The sequence below is a fragment of the Epinephelus moara genome, chromosome 9, assembly GCF_006386435.1.
Source record: "Epinephelus moara isolate mb chromosome 9, YSFRI_EMoa_1.0, whole genome shotgun sequence".
Taxonomy (NCBI): domain Eukaryota; kingdom Metazoa; phylum Chordata; class Actinopteri; order Perciformes; family Serranidae; genus Epinephelus; species Epinephelus moara.
The window spans coordinates 21,163,720-21,180,228 of NC_065514.1; the positions used below are offsets into that span (position 1 = coordinate 21,163,720).

Consider the following 16,509-nt stretch of genomic DNA (forward strand, 5'->3'; position numbering starts at 1 on the left):
GTCCAAAAAGCTCCACCACATGGTTATTCTGGTAATGGCCATGTCTGGGACAAGTGTGTATCACAGAAAGCATGTTTTGTACACTGCCTTAGAAAACTGACAACCCACCAGACCATAATCAGGGAAGAGCCCAATCTATTGTGTTTTGGCTGCTGTATGTACACCTCCATTGCTGTAGGTTGAGGCAGGGGATTACAGTTTATTACCAGATTGTTGTATTTAAAAAAAAAAAAAGTGTCTCTGGATATATTTAACACCGCACATCGTTTTAATGCAGCTGCCATATTTTTTAGTCAAGTGAGCAAAAGACAGAGCACACAGCAACATGTATTATTCCTTTATAGACAGTTATAGACTTGCCGGTGGCACATGGAGGAGGTCTCCAGCTGGGACAAATGTTAATTAAGCAATTATGCCACAAGAGGCATGTGTTTTACAGTGATTTTAGCTCAGCTAGAAGGTATTGTCAGGCAAAGGGGTTTCAGTCCATACAGGCCCTTTTTTCCCTCGTGTATGCAGTGGCTGCACAAATACTTGAAGGGACAGAGTAAGGCCCATGGTAGTAGGCTCTAGGGAGAAGCTTTAAGTGGCTTCTATTACATGCTCATGGAAAGACAGATTTATGAAAAAGAGGATTTGATTAGCAATTTCAAAAGGGTAGTATACTGCACTGTTATATCGCAACAATATGATATGGGTGTATTTAGTGACAATCAGCTTGACTGGGACACTGTTTCAGAAACCAAGATCAGTATTCCTACATATGATTTTGCTTTACACAAGTCAATAAAATATATGACAACATTTAAAACTACAAAAGGAAAAATAGTCAAAGATTAGATTAAAATAGTTTTTTTTTTATTAGATGTAAAAATATTTATTTTTAGAAATACAGAAATCCAGTTTCTGTGCAATAGGCCAGTTGTTACATAAATGAGCAAAAGTGCAGTGACAAAGTTCATCAATTAAAGGTTCAGGAGAACAGGAGAGATTTTAATTCAGATTTTAGTGAAGGTTAAGGGTAATTGAAAAAGATTGTCAAAAAATGTGGTCCCATCTGTGTTCAGAACAGCAGCTAAAAGTAGCTTCACCCTGTCTGGTTCTAATAGAGGTACTAGCTGACTGTGTCCTATAAAGATCTTAAGGAGTTATTAGGTTTAGTTTTCAGGCATATCGAGCATCTATTTTGTCCACGGGATTTTGGCCCAAGCCCATTAAGTGATTTATTAAAAGAGATCAGCCCATCAAAATCAATCCTGTAAGCTGTAAGCCAATGGGTTCACTTTCACTGCTTCTTGTTAGATCTGTGGGAGCAGCATTCTGAATGTGCTGCAGTTGTACATTTGTTGTTGTGAGAAGAGGCGACATGAGACTTGGTCTACAGGGGGGTAATTCTATAATATTTACCACAACACATAACCAACACTGGATTACAAATAGGCAATAGAGGGCAACTGCCCTGTGCCTTCAGACTCCCAGGGGCCAGCAAAAGCCCTAGGTTCCCTGTGTGCTGTGTGCTTGGTAATATGACTAATTGTAATTTTGTTTGAGAATACAGGAATAGGCACTACTAAAGATCAAAATGAGTTGAGTCCTGCTTTATAAGCTGATCTTGAGGCCCTGTCTTGAAGAGTCTGTGTCAAAGTGCAGTGTTGCAAAGTTGGGACGCTGTGTAAAACATGAGTAAAAACAGAATGCAATGATTTGTGGATCTTTTTTTTTTACCTGCATTCAATTGAATACAGTACAGAGACCAGATATTTAATGTTCAAACTAATAAACTTAATTGTTTTTTGGTGAATATTCACTCAATCTGAATTTGATGCCTGTAACATGTTCCAAAAAAGTTGGGACAGGGGCAACAAAAGATTAGATAAGTTACGAAATTCTCGAAAAACACCAGTTTGCAACAATCCACAGGTAAACAGGTTAACTCGTAAAAGATTATGAGTGGGTACGAAAGTGGCATCCAGTTGTCCACAAGCAAGGACTGAACTTTGTGAAAAACTGCATGGGCTAACAGCCGAATAATTTAAGAACAGCGTTTCTCAAAGCAAGGAATTTAAAGATTTCACCATGTCTAATTCATAATAACATCAAAAGATTCAGAAAATCTGGAGAAATCCCTGCATGTAAAGGACAAGGCTGAAAACCAGTATCGAATGGCTGTGAGCTTTGAGCCCTCAGACCACTGCATTGAAAACAAACATGATTGTATAAAGGATATTACTACATGGGCGTGGGACCACTTTGGAAAAACCATGCCATACCACTTTGGTGTTACTGGCATGTTAACTCTACCATGCAAAGTGCAAGCCATATAACATCCAGAGACAGTGCTGACTTCTCTGGGCCCGAGCTCATCCAAGATAGACTGACACAAAGTTGAAGAGTGTGTTATGGTGTGAAGAGTTCACATTTCAAATAGTTTTCAGACTGTAAAGTAGCACCACCACAATAGCTACCTACTACTGTGCTGTAAAGGCCCTGAGACAAGGCTCAGTATTCAAAACTGTGCCTTTAACTGCAAACTCTGCTCGCTTGAACGCTCGCGAGATTTGCTTGGCGCCGCGACCTCATGTGAGACACCTCCTGCGCGAGCCAGTCCGACGTTACCTCTGCAGAGGAAAACGCAATGGAGCCCTGAACATTTTTCATTTCTGTCTCCTTTGACCCCTGGAAAACACACTTCGTATCCAAACACAGTTTTACCTGCTATTTATTCGAGGCGTAACAGGGCGGTGCAACAATGTGGATCCAGGTTCGCACTATAGACGGGAAGGAGACGCGAACCGTTGAGGATCTTTCTAGATTGACCAAAATTGAGTCTTTACGGTTGAAAATACAGGACATCTTCAGTGTAAGCCCTCAACAGCAGCGCCTGTTCTACCGAGGAAAGCAGGTAAACGTGTATTTTGTGTCACCCCGTCACGCAACAGTCGGTTTTGGGTGTTTTGGCAGGGTTTGGTGCTGGTGGAGAGTGTGAGTGGTCCTCTGGTGTTGTAGCCGTTTCGGACCCATGCGAGCTTCCTGTTTTGATAGGAATTCGCCAATAGTTCTTGCGCAAGAGCCCGGGGTACGCGATGTGCCAGCCCCCGAGAAAAAAAGCAGCCATATAACATGGATGTATGGTTACGGAAGCATGTTGCATTGTTTGGGTTTGCGCTGAGGAGACCTGCCTGCATGCAACAAATGTCTCACCGCCGTGGACATGTTTGTTTACATTGCCGCGAGAGAGAAAAGAGAACATCGCCCTCTGTTTCCACATGGACACCAAAGTAGTGCAGCACAAACAACTAGCCCGCAAGTCAACGACTAAATCTTGTTAAACCGAATTAAACAGCTCGATTTGCACACCCAGTGTCCCTATATATATATATCTATCTAAATGTGCATTTCTGTTTTGCATTCGTAACATGTGGCACCAGTTGCTCTAAACTGCACTGAGCCCTACTCGATAGCCACCAGACTTGAGCATGTGCTGTGTTATGATGATGATAATGATAATTTGAGGAAGGAGGGGACTCGTGGCTCCACGTGCCCTGACATCTAAAAGCTCTGTAGTTGTGTTTACACCCTGGCGTCACTACGGTATGCACAGTGTACAGTCAGGACGGACCGTGCTATTTTCAGTCTTCTCATGTCCTGACAAATAAGTAGTGCACATGCTGTATAGATTCAGATGGATGATTGTCATGCTTCCTAAGCATGCTCAGTTTCCAAAATAATAAGCCTAATTTCAGTACCATGTTTTTTTATGTGTAAGGGTTGATGTAATTTTAATGCTGTGATAATTATACTGCACATTTTTGTCCCCATTGCCCATCTCAGCTTTTCAGTCAATTAATTATTGTTGGTATCTGGAAGTTAATTACATTTTCAGCATTAAAGGGGTAGTTCACTCTCAATTAAAAGAACAACAACATGTCTTTCTTATCTGTAGTGCTATTTATCAGTCTATATTGTTTTGGTTTGAGTTGCAGAGTGTTGGAGATATTGGCCGTTGAGCTGTCTTCCCTCTCTCAAATATAATGGAAGTAGATGGCACTCGGCTTGTGGTGTTCAAAGTGCCAAAAAAGTACATTTAAAAACTTATCAGCAATGTCTCTTTCCAGAAATCACGCCCCAGATACGTAAGATAATCCACACACCTTGCAAGCATTTTCAACCTTTTTTTTTTTTTTTTTTTTTTTAACCAAACTACACCCACCGGCCATTTCACTGTGCAGAAGCGTGCATCTACTGCTAGCTCACCTGGCATCTCTGACCTAGCTAATGTTGCAGCTCAGCTAAGGAGGATGGCATTAATGTTTACATCTCATGCTGTGTCTCGTCCATGAGTAGATGTACGCTTCCTTCTGCACAGTGACACAGCTAGCAAGTGTTGTTTGGTAGAGAGAAAATAGTTCCTACATGAAATAGCTGTCATCAAGGTCTGTGGATTATCTTGAGTAACCAGGTGGTGACTTCTGTAGAGAGACATTGCTTTTGAGGTTGTTTTTTTTTTTTTTTTGCTGCTTGGAGGACCACAAGCCAAGTGTCACCGAGTTCCATTATATTTAAGAGAAGGCAGATGTCCCTACGGCTGATATCTCCACTACGCGGCAACTCACACCAAAATAATCTAGACTGATAAATAGCACTACAGGTAAGAGGTAAAATGTGTGATTTTTATTCTGGGTTGAACTGTCCCTTTAATGTCATTGTACATCATACAATATGTCTTGGACAGTTTGTAATACCAATAAGAAACAAAAAGTGTGCTCTGGGAAAACATATGTTTGGGCCACTACTACAGTGTCACTTTCTTTGGGGTGAAACTAGTGTAAAATCCACAATAATTATTCAAGGCTAAAATAATATGTCTTTGGTTTTTAGGCTACAACCAGTATATAATTTTTAGCCGCTGTCCTGGTGTGATGGCAGTTCCACACACTGTTAAATCATGTGTTAGAAAAGTAATGATTCATACATTACTGTGAACAGATGTTAGTGTACCTTTTCTCTCCGTCACATAGTGATTGAAGCAAGGTTAATGTTATTACATGCCAGCAGCCAGTGAAGATTTTGGCATGAAAACTGTAATCTGCCGCCTTAACACGGACACATGTGTTGGTGTGTGTCATGGCGGACGGCCGCGTGCAGCCTCTAAGCCTGTGGTTGACACACACAGACATATTTTATGATCTGCCTCACATACACACATAAACACTCACGTTGTCACTCCAACTGATAAGGTAGTATACGCAAACAATGTTGGGAAAATTTGTTTTCTGCACCCTTATATGTGCTGCTGTAATATGACAAGAGATCCGTCTGAAAGGAAGTTTGTGTCATTCACTGTTTATGTTTTGTTTGTTCAAATATGCAAATGCATACCATTCAAAATATAAAAGACAGGAAGACTAGCCCACTGTGTCTTAATGTGTGAAATATTGCTGAAAGCTTTCACTGTACCAGCTGTTGTTCTGTCAGTAATAAGCGAAAGATGCTCACTGCTGACAGGACACTGGTGTCATTATTTATTTAGTATTCAAGCATAACATTACAACGCTGATATTAACACAGTGTGTGACTCAGCCAGGCGGATAAGCCCCCAGGAAGCGAACGGGCCCACATGATGTGTTGATCTCACATTGTTTACATTTAGTCACACTTTCCTTCATTCATATGTCATGCAGTATTACGGGCTGAGAAATTCCTTTCCTGAATGGTTTTCTGTGCGTTCAAGTTGTCTAACCCACTTCCTGTTGTGTAATTAAATGATAATGAAGTCACAAACAAGAACATTCTGAGTCATACAGGCTACAATGGGTTGATTTTCTTCTCTGATTGTGTGCTGTGTATACTGCAGGATGGAGAGAGAAAAAATACGTCATTAACTGTTTGGGAATTTTTTAAAACTTAAATGCTACTGTGCTTATCTCTGTCGGCAACAGCATGTTTGTCAAAGCACTCGGCAAACCAAATAATGGCAACCAGTCATTATGATGTATATTGTGTTGTGTTTTTTGCACCAGTGCTCTTTGATGCATGTTTGCCATAGTTTTACTTGTAAACTGGTGAAAAACATGGGCAGTTGTTCTGAGCAGTTCTCCTAAAATCAACAAAACCCTTGTGCAACCTAAAAACACCATAGTGACAAAGCACAAAGCATGGTATCATCGACAGTGGTAGCTACAATCTAGTTAATTTACATTTGCTTTATTAATGATTAATTCTGTTATGCTGGAGTTGTCATGAACTGTTGGTACTCTGGTTGCAGCCTAGGCCCGTTCAGAAAATCCTGTGCTTCCTTCATTTCACTGGAAAATAAGTGGGGAGGGTTGATTGGGGGATTTCCATATGTTAAGTAATGCATGGAATGAGCTAGTGACACGCAGCATACTAGCTAGTGCCCTTACATGCACGGCCTGCGCTCTGTTCGGATTTAGACTTGTAGCAGAATAACTCAGTCTAATTCCTTTTCAAAATGGCGTCTTGTTTTTCCCTCCAGCTCACTGCGCACGCTGCCTCTCCAGTTCAAAGTCATGCTTGCCCTTGACTCGGAAGGGTCTTGAGCCAGCAGCCACACAACTTTGCCTGTGTGTTTTGTTTTGTTTTTATGGGTTTTGCAATTTGCACTCCTCGTTGTGCCTGTTTCAGTTTGAGCAACGTCTCACTGTCACTTACATTCACGAGCAGACACACACACACACCTTCCACTGTCCATGCAGCCTTTCTGCTCAACGCCCACACTCACTTTTCAGTAGACTTCTCATTTACTAATTTAAAAACAGGTTTGTTTATTAAGTAAAGCTCAGATTGTAGTGCGTCTGTGTGCTTCAAATATGAGGCTGTTGTTCACTTGTGTTTTTCTTTCTCCCGAGGCAGCAACATGTTTCATGTTGAAATGGTTGGGCTGTCCTCCACTGTTAACTGTTGCCTATTGTTGGGCTGCAGGAAAGCTTTATTGGCTAGCCTCCTTTCACGCAGACAGTTACTGTGACCTAGATATCGTTACAATTTGATTATACATGCAGTGATGTTGTGGCTCCTCGATTGATGGGTTTTTCTTTGGGCACTGCCAAGCTGTAGAATTTCACAGAGAATTTGAGGGGAAGCGGAGTTGGCTGCAGCCATGCATGTACACAGTCACACCCTTCTTCGACAGATAGGCTTGGACAAAGAGCAAAGACAAAGAGAGGCACGAAACCTACTACAACTGCAGGCTTTCTAACACTCCCGCATGTTTTCATAGTTTTGCCGCTCCTTCTCATAGTAGTTTTAGCTTGCATGCAGGTCAAATGTCCTATCTGTTAACTGAAAGCTCTTATCCCTGCATTATGAATAGTAGGGTTTCCCCTTTATAGTAGGGCTTTTTTAGCTCAGGTTACCAAAGGACTGCCCTTATTGTTTCACATTTCTTGGGTTTGGGTTCCTTGCAGCAATAATGGCCCATGTTTGCAGGTATAAACATATAAAAATTAATATCACAATCTGTGATCTAAATGTAAATGAAAGGGTCATCTCATAACCAAATTCACAACACAGAATTACAGCCTACTAGACTTGGCAATATCAACAGCCAGACTAACTTTACACAGTTAAATCCACAGTATGTTATGAATGCTTTTTGATGATAAAGGTTGTTTACATCAGTATGTATGATCAGATGTGAAACAAACAAAAAAAGCATGAAAAAAATTGTTGTTTATATGCAAACAAACTCAATAATGTTCGTAAAATTAGGTCAGATTTATATGGTTGAAAAACTGTGTTTCTAACTCAAAATCAATCATGGTCACATTCACATCAAGCTTACAAACCCATGCTTACTGTAAATGGCATTTACACTCACTATTTTGTCCTACTTTCTCCCTTCTTTATGACAAAGTGTCTTACAATTCATACATACATAAAAAAGGGTGGAAATACTGTCAACTGATAGACTCCTATAGCACCGTATTAGAGTGGTGGATCCCAAGGGATCTTGGATGTATTTTGAAAAACATAGCTTGATGCTATTACAGGATTTTTGCCCAATTAGCTGAAAACTAACTGTTTCACTATTCACCATTTCTTGTACAGCTGAAAATTCTCTTTTTGCACCGTGGTTAAAGCCTACCGAAAACTAACATTAAGTAATGACAAGAGCTGCAAACAGAAGCAAAAAAAAAAAAAAAATCTTCATCACTTTTCCAGGTAATTTGTGCTAATTAACAGTGGAAATGTTTGGTAAAAGATCAAATGACTGTGGGCAGAATGAGGGATAAGAGACCAAAGATGGAAGCTTGTTAGATGGCAGGCACACAGACACACCCCATGTCATTGTTTTTAAGAAATCTGACCTATTTTGCTCAGCTCGTAGCCAAGGCGGCCTGTGGGCGGAGACAAGGGTGATGAAGAAATCATGTAGGAGTAAGGGGTTTCATGTCCTGCCTGAGCAAAAGAGGCTAATTTATGCTGTTCTATAATATATCCTCGCCACCAACAGCATGGGTCCGGCGTGGATTTCGCACCTTTTAAATGTCTCTCCAGAGCTAGGCACTCATATTAAATCGGCCACCAGGATTTTCTTGTCTTTCTGTGCAGACATTACTTAGTAGGTGTTGCTTTGTTACTCTAATTTCAGAATGATTTCTGCATTAAGTTTCTAAAGCCACACAGTCAGATCCTGGTTGGCACAATAATAAAACTTAATGCAATAATACAGCCAAACCTCTCCCTGACCACAGTGTCTGTTCTAGAATAGGTATTATTGGCTGAAGATTTATCATAACAGTAACAGCTATGCTCCATAACTCATGTTAGCTGATATAAAATAGGCAGAATGAGGTAAAATCTTATCTCGGTCTACACGTTCAGTATGTTTTTACAGCATCTCAGCAGCAGATCTTTCTCTTGTCTTTGTTTGATGTTCTTTCAGGTTTGTTTCTCTTAATGTAATAAATTATTATCTAAAACACTACCTGTTAATGCAGAGACATCAGCCTTGTAGAGAGGTGTTAATAGTATTTAATCAACAATGTGATACCTACACATGCAAGGATAGACTCCCGCAAGCACACGCACACTGTTACCATGCCAAGGATTTTTGAGACTGATTTGTTTTTTGCCCTTTGAGAAATCTGAAGTCTCTGCGGTTTGTCTAAAGCTTTGTTATGATGTGTGCTCGGGGCTGATGTCTCCCTCTGGAACACACATTTCACTGAGTCACATAATGAAGATACCAGAAGCAATGTGCTTTTTTGATTATTCTGCATTATTTATGACGAAGGAGAAAATGTCACGTCCTTGATGATGTTATTCGTCCTACACGCTCGACAGAGTCAACGAGCCAATATTTCTGTCAAAAAGATCCTGACCTCCGTGAATAGATGAAGCATTTTTTTTCCTGACATTGCCTGTTTAGATTGTGGTTTCTTTGTTTGAAGGATTATTCAGCTGGTTATTATTACTGATGTCAGGGCTGTAGCACCTCGCAGTGAGAGGCTGATCACACAATGACGGCGCTGTGGAAAGCGGGTGCAGCTTCGATATCATTTATTAGGTCTGGTGCGGTGCATGAAATTCTACTGTATGTTGTTCTGATACTCAGATCTGTCTGCGTAATTCTCCGTCCATCTACCCAGTACTTCTCAACAGTGAGGCTGCCTGCTGCAGGTCCTACCAGCAACCGTATTGTCTGTGTAGGATGTTTTCTATCAGTGTGTTTGTTTGCCTTTCTTTTCCTAATGCAGTATCAAGTAGCACAACACAGAGGAAGATAGACAATTACTGAGACCAAATCGAAGACCGGGTTTAGGCAGGGAGACAGACAAAGAAATGCTGAGATATACCACCACAGAAAAACAGACAGACAGGTGAGTATGGCAACCACTGTATGGCTGTGTTTGCACCACTGCTCCTCTGATCTAAATTTCATGAGACTATTAAAAACAGGGAGGGATGGGGAAATTGCGCTTGCTCCCTCTACTGCTCTCCTTTTACGCCTCCAACCGCTCTCCTCCTCGCTGTCAAATAACGAAGAAGAGGAGGGGAGCGCGAGTGAGAGTGGCGGCCATGCTCGTCTCTCCAGTACAATGGGCTTGTGGGGTTGAGGGCTGAAATGAATAGCTGATGTCTGTAATGAGTTGGCGTGCCTGCCATAAGCTCCATTCCTAAGGCAGTAGCTGTACTGTACGCTTAACAGTAGATCAGTTGTGGTGGAAGAGTAAATATGGGTTTCTAATGGGCCCTCATCGCTTCTCCAAGAGCTTGTTTTTTTTTTTTCCTTTTGTTGTTTTTTGTAGAAAACCATTTTCTGATGCCCATACACCGCACTACCTGAAAAGGGTCGCGCTGATGATGATGGTGGTGGTGATGGTGGGTTGGTGTCGACAGAGATTGTATACATGATTCAGGTTCATGGGGGTGGGGGTGCTCTCTTTTGGTTGTCATAGCAACCCAGTCATTTCTTTCCCCCAGCTACGTCTCCTATCACTTTAATTCATGCATTCGTTTCCTTTTATTTATTTCTTATTTTACTTCTTGTAGAAAACGGTAGTGGGATACATGCGAGTGGAGCTGCGGCTCAGCATCCATCTCTGTTGGGCTGCATATGTAAACCAATACAAACGTAGCTAATCAGTGCCAGCCTTAATTGCTAATCGTTCCAGTTATTTTCCCCTTTAAAAAAAAAAAAGCTAAATTAGTTTAGCGTTGTTGTATAGTTATATGCATTTAATCACTGGCTAAACATGGGCTCATTTGAGAGCAGAGCACAGATGTTGTTGCTGTGGACTCCTAAGCAACATCCTTAAACACCACTGTTGTATTTAAAGGCACGGGGATTTATTGAAGTGCTGTGTGTGTGTGTGTGTGTGTGTGTGTGTGTGTGTGTATTCTGATGTCCTCCGAATGCTGTTGAGTGCAGTAACAATACATAATCGTTTTCTCTCACTGTGCTCAATGTTGTCTTCTGTCCTATGTGTTCTTTGTTTGTCCTTGACAAACAGCCGAGTGTATTTGTCTGAGGGCACTCCGTGGCGCAGTGGTGTTCATTTCATATCACATGGATGTCTATTAGGAAAGAAATTTGGGACAAAATTGAATAAAGACTGTCTTTGAGGGATGTGTGCGCAGTTGTTCCCATACACCGTCTTTGGGAGAGTTGATGCCTGGTAAACTCTGATACAATTATTGCTGCAACAACTAGGTGACAGAAAATTTGATGCTTAATTGTTGTGATTGAAAAAACGACACATTTTCCAGTTAGAGCTTTTTAAATGTCCTAGTTTCCTTTTTTATATCAAAAGTTTCATGTTTCTTGGAAAACTTGTGATGAATGAAAATAATCGGGTGTTGCAGCACTTAACACAAGTGTAAATATGTTAAACTGTGTCTATCCAGACATGTCAGTGCCTTTTTCATTTTTTTCTTTTTAGATGGAAGATGGCCAGACACTGTTTGACTACAACGTGGGACTCAATGACATCGTCCAGCTGCTGATTCGCTCACAGACCGACCCTCCAGACAGTCCAGCCGCCAAGGAGCCCTCTGGCATGTCCTGCAGTTCGGCTCCCCCTCCTGACTCAAGGTCGGAAAGCCACAACTCCCCAGCTCCCGCCTCCCCTGCTGCTATGGAAACCTCCACCATTACGAACAATGACAGCAGCAGCGTCACCACCAGCACTGTTAATGAAACCAAGCCGGACACCAGCGCTACCAGTAACTCAGCCAGTACCAAAAATGGGTTCAACTCCTCCAGTCCGGCGTGGGACAGCCAGCCCCCCACGTCCAGCAGAAACACACTAGTCGACCCAGGGATTGGTGTGTACAAGGTGAGGATGAGAATTGAAATATTTGGGGGAGTATAAGCAAGGTTTTGCATGAAACTGGCATGACTCTTACCTAAATTACAGAGCACTGAACGCCCTACAAGCCAAGTCCCTGCCAGAGATCCTTGCTCCACTGCTGCTGTTAAACTGAACCATCTTGTAAATACCAAGCCCATGTCATATCTGTATTAGATGCTGAAAACATACTTTTTTGTAGCATAATTCAACTCACATAAAAGTGTGCATGATTGTGCATACTAGGTAAGTTCCTCTTCCCCCTCATAGTGCTCTTATGGCATTACTGCACGTGAACAAGAACAACCAGTCAGAGCCGAGGAGTTTCTATCACAGCTTACAATCATGCCAGTCACTGCTTGTGAACTGCGGTTAAACTGTCAAACTAGGCAGTGCTTATCAAATACGAATCAAGGCTCTGTTATCGCATTTCTTGCCTGAGGTGTTTTCAGAAACATATTTTAGTGTACTGTTCAGTTGTAAAATGAGAGTTTATGACCCGGCCGCCATGTTAAAAAACAGTCCAAAAATGTGTGTAGTAAAATGTTTCTGGAAATATTTGAGTTGAGAAATAGGCAATGCAGTAACATAATCTTGATTCATATTTAATCAGCACTTTGAGCAGGTGATTGACATATTTAACAGCTGAGTTAGAGACTCTTCGGCTCTGATTTGCTGTTTTCAATAAGCCGTGGTAGATTCTAGCAAATGCCATTAAAAGCACAAAGAGTGGGAAGAGTAACCTGATTTTTCCTCATCGATTAAGTGTCTCATATACTTCTGTATGGATGTACTTTAAGCAAATATAATTTTCTTAGAAATAAGCAATTGTATCTTTAATATGCCTTCAGAGATTTCTGATTAATACCACACAGCAGTTTGTAATTGTGCTGTTTTCAACTTCAAAAAAAGCTGAAGGCAAGGAAATACTGTGATTTTAGTTTTCCTCCTGCATGTGTTCATTTCTTTCTTTTCCCATTCCCTTTTCCACTCTCTTGTGCTGCACCACCTTAGACTGCTTAGCTCTAGTATTCCGGCCCAATGCATCCTTTAATTCTGACCATGTAACTGCCCCGTCTTTAGGTCAGATACCCTGAATGCCTTTAATTTATTAGAATTAATGACATACATTCACAAGCATGCGGCTAACCTTGCCACGGAGCCACACGCCAAACCACACGTAAGAAACGGCCTTTACAACCCCGCCACTAACTGACTTACAGATTATAAATAGGCTGCAGTCAAAAGCAATATATTGGTGAGTCTACTCTGCTTTACTGTGTTCTACTGAGCTTTGCTTGCTGGCTGACCCACATGTCTGAGAATTATATGTGTGGGACTAGACTGGCTTTGATGCCAAAAGTCCAATCCAGCGTGCAGGAAGATCAATATGTAACTAAGCAGATGAGTTGTAAATTGTGCAACTTCACTGGATATCAAGGTCACATGCCTTTACAGGCTTTAAGCATTCACTACAGACTTGGACATATTTTATGTGGTTTTCACACAACACATAGCCGAACAGTGCAATGCAATGAATGCATCTTTAACACTCAAGAGCATTGTGAATCTCACTACGATGTTACATGTTAACAAAGCGTCATGCTAATGTTAGTATAAGTGCAATGTGTGTTTTTATGTCTTAATTTAGTAACTAGAAATTGCCCATGAATTATACAACTCACATTTCTGTAGTAGTTAAATGAAAATAAAGTTACAGGATGCTGCTGGTGATAGTTCAATCTGCACAGACCTGTATCTTGCTTGAGATATGAATACACCTGTTCAATATGTGGTAATGTCGTTGGTGATACAGTCATAACTGTGAAGGATTTCCTATTGGAGTATGAAAGTTGATTTTCATACTGCATTGACAGCTATAAGAACTGGCTACCTGGAGTGGGGAAAAACATGTTTAAAAATCCAATACTCTCTGTAACACTTTGATTTAAGTATATGATATGTAACAAATGGGCTGAAACATGCCATATTTCTCGAAATAACCGACAGATGGGATCAAACGAGACCAGGTGTTATTTTTGTCTTTGTGTCTCCTCAGATTAACGAGCTGGTGGACTGCAGAGACGTCAGCATCGGCGCCTGGTTTGAGGCCTGCATTGAAAATGTGACACGCGCTCCCAAAGGACAGATAACGCCCACCAAGGGCAAGGTGGGCCGGCCCCCAAAAAGGACTAATGGAAAGCTGGAGGCCGAGCAGGGACAGGCCCACGGCCAGGGCCTAACCACAGACAGTAACAGGAATAATGTTGTGTTAAGCCCTGAGAGTAATGGAGCCTCCACCTCTCAGACAGACTCTACAGCAGCTACAGAGACCAAGGAGAGAGAAGAGGATGTAATTTACCACATTAAATACGACGAGTAAGTGACGACTCATTTTGCTGGGGAGCGTTCCGGCCGAAACTGAGCTGATTTTTGTTAAAGTGATAACAAAACACATCGTCACGGGTTTTAATAAGATTGTGCAGTTGGATATTGCATTTTAGCAGACATCTGCACAGTGTCAATGCGGCAGAATTTCGGGCTGGTGAACAGAGTCATTCTAGATGGTAGAATGGATTGAAATGCGCAGTGCTGTAGCTCAGATAGGATAGTGCGGGTGTGTGCCTTCTTCATTGCAGCACAGCAGAAAATAGGGTTTCCTTCTACTAGTTATGCCAATGTTGAAAATGTATTTGCCCGTGTTGCTGTTGTGCTGCATTCAAGATAAAACTGTCCGCCAAACATACATACATTGTGTGTGTATGTGTGTGTGGTGCGAGTGGCTGCAAGCATCAGTAACGGTTGTTCGGCGCGTTGGGAATTGCAGCCTCTGCTTTCTCCTGGCAGTTCAGGGGATGGAGAGAGGGGGTTTGTGTAGTTGGTGCTACAATTTGGACTCTATCTCTCGCGCTCTCCTTTTCCAGCAAATTCATTCAGAAGCCGATGTTTCCATGGTAACCCATGAGTTCTCAGGAGCATTACTTCTTTGCTTGCCTCCTTCAGCTTTGTCTGTAATTGCTGTGAACATGCCACCGGTGAGACATAGCCTTCTCACTGCGTCTATCATAGTGTGTGCCTGTGCATGTGTGTGTGTCTCTGTCATGGGATGTTGTGCCAGAGAAGCAGCATCAAGGGTTGTTGAGCAGTAAATGTGTGTTTTCTTTTAGGCAGACATCATTCCCATTTGACATCCAGCAATCTTCCAAATCCCTGGTACTCGGCTTTTATTTGTTGTTTTTGCAACAAGACAGGCATGTCCCCCTTTTTATTTAAATTCAGTGGTTTTTAATTATTTATCCGTTTGTTTATTTAGATTATTGTTTTCGCCTCATGTTCCTCGTTTGCTTTATTTGATAGCTCACACTCAAGAGAGGCAGAGATGGGAGTGGGACACAAAAGACAACAAAGGTCCCACGCTAGTTTTGAACCCAGAATGCCACAGTAATGTTTGATTTGCATCTGCACCAACTAAGCAACAAAACAACCCTCAGTTTTGTCTGCTGCTGAAAAGCCACGGCTACAGTTGGAAAAGATCTAAATTGTCAGCTTTCTGTTTTTGTGTCGACGTGTTCAACACACTCTTTTTGCCTTCTACTAAATGCGTAGCAGTATTCGTCTCTGTCCTGAGCGCCATTCCAGGTTTCTTCCATCATTTTGTTTGCCAGAGAAAAGTGGAGGGTGGGTAAGATTGCTCTGCCTTCCCATGCACGTGCGTGTACACACACACACACACACACACACACACACACACACTCTCCCCCCCCCATTAAACACCTGCCTGTGTAGTCTGAGGATTGAAAACCAGCCCTACAAAATGAACTGCCATGTTTTTGCATGAAGCTGTTCTGGACAGCATCTCTACAGACTGTAATGAGCCACAAAATCAAAGGGATAGGTTGGGAGAATCTCTCCTCTGCTGCTCCCAGAAACTGAGATGGCGTGTCTGTGTGTGTGTCTGTGTGTCTGTGTTGCTCCATTACAACTCTCAGATATGGTTTTAATGGTCAGATCTTGGCTGAGCTCAGTGTATGTTTAAGATTCTCTGTGCAGAAAGTAACAAAGGTAGACATAAAATGGGCAAATATCAATTATGTTTATGTAGCTTTCAGGTAGACTGTTGTATTTGTTTTTTTGCCAAAAGAAACTGCATCTTGTTTTTAAATGGTGCCTGGAAGCCAATTCACTTGCCAACGCTGATTAGGAAGAAAACAAAACAACAAAAAAAACTACAAACAGAATGTCTGGTCAAAAAGCAGTACTTCCTGTAACATAATTCAGCCAAAATGAAATAATTACTCAACACCATTGGTCAGATGGCACGTCTGCTGCAGCATTCTGCAGAAGAGGGCATCAATTAAAATCGAATGAAGCTGCTACACTGACCACTGAAGCCGCGGGCATGGCGCGACTCCTCTCTGTTTTTATGCTGCTTATGTCTTTGTTTTTGCCCTTAGTGCTGCTCTGCAACTCGGCATCAAATACTATACAAAACTGTGTAACAAAACGAGTACAATCGGTGTAAAAATTCATTAAAATAAATACATTATTGTACCAGAGGCAATGCGATGCAGAGGAGCAACCTTGTGGACCTTTTAACATTTGACATAAAATTTGTTTTAATTAAAGCAATGCATCCTGTAGTTAAAGCAATCCAGTGCATGCATCCAAACTCTGCATAACCAACTGCATTATC

The 16,509-nt window shown here is 41.6% G+C and overlaps 1 protein-coding gene across 2 annotated transcripts in view; it reads left to right on the plus strand.

The window, feature by feature from the left end:
* Positions 1–2,601: 2,601 nt before the first annotated feature.
* The window catches only part of LOC126395455 (E3 ubiquitin-protein ligase UHRF2-like), a 38,213-nt gene continuing 24,305 nt past the window's right edge, over positions 2,602–16,509 (plus strand). For both annotated transcript variants that reach the window (XM_050052936.1, XM_050052937.1), the window contains exons 1-3: positions 2,602–2,902; positions 11,409–11,804; positions 13,876–14,195. In XM_050052936.1, the coding sequence (XP_049908893.1) occupies positions 2,750–2,902; positions 11,409–11,804; positions 13,876–14,195 (869 nt within the window). In that variant the 5' untranslated portion in view covers positions 2,602–2,749. The remainder of the gene's footprint in view (positions 2,903–11,408; positions 11,805–13,875; positions 14,196–16,509) is intronic.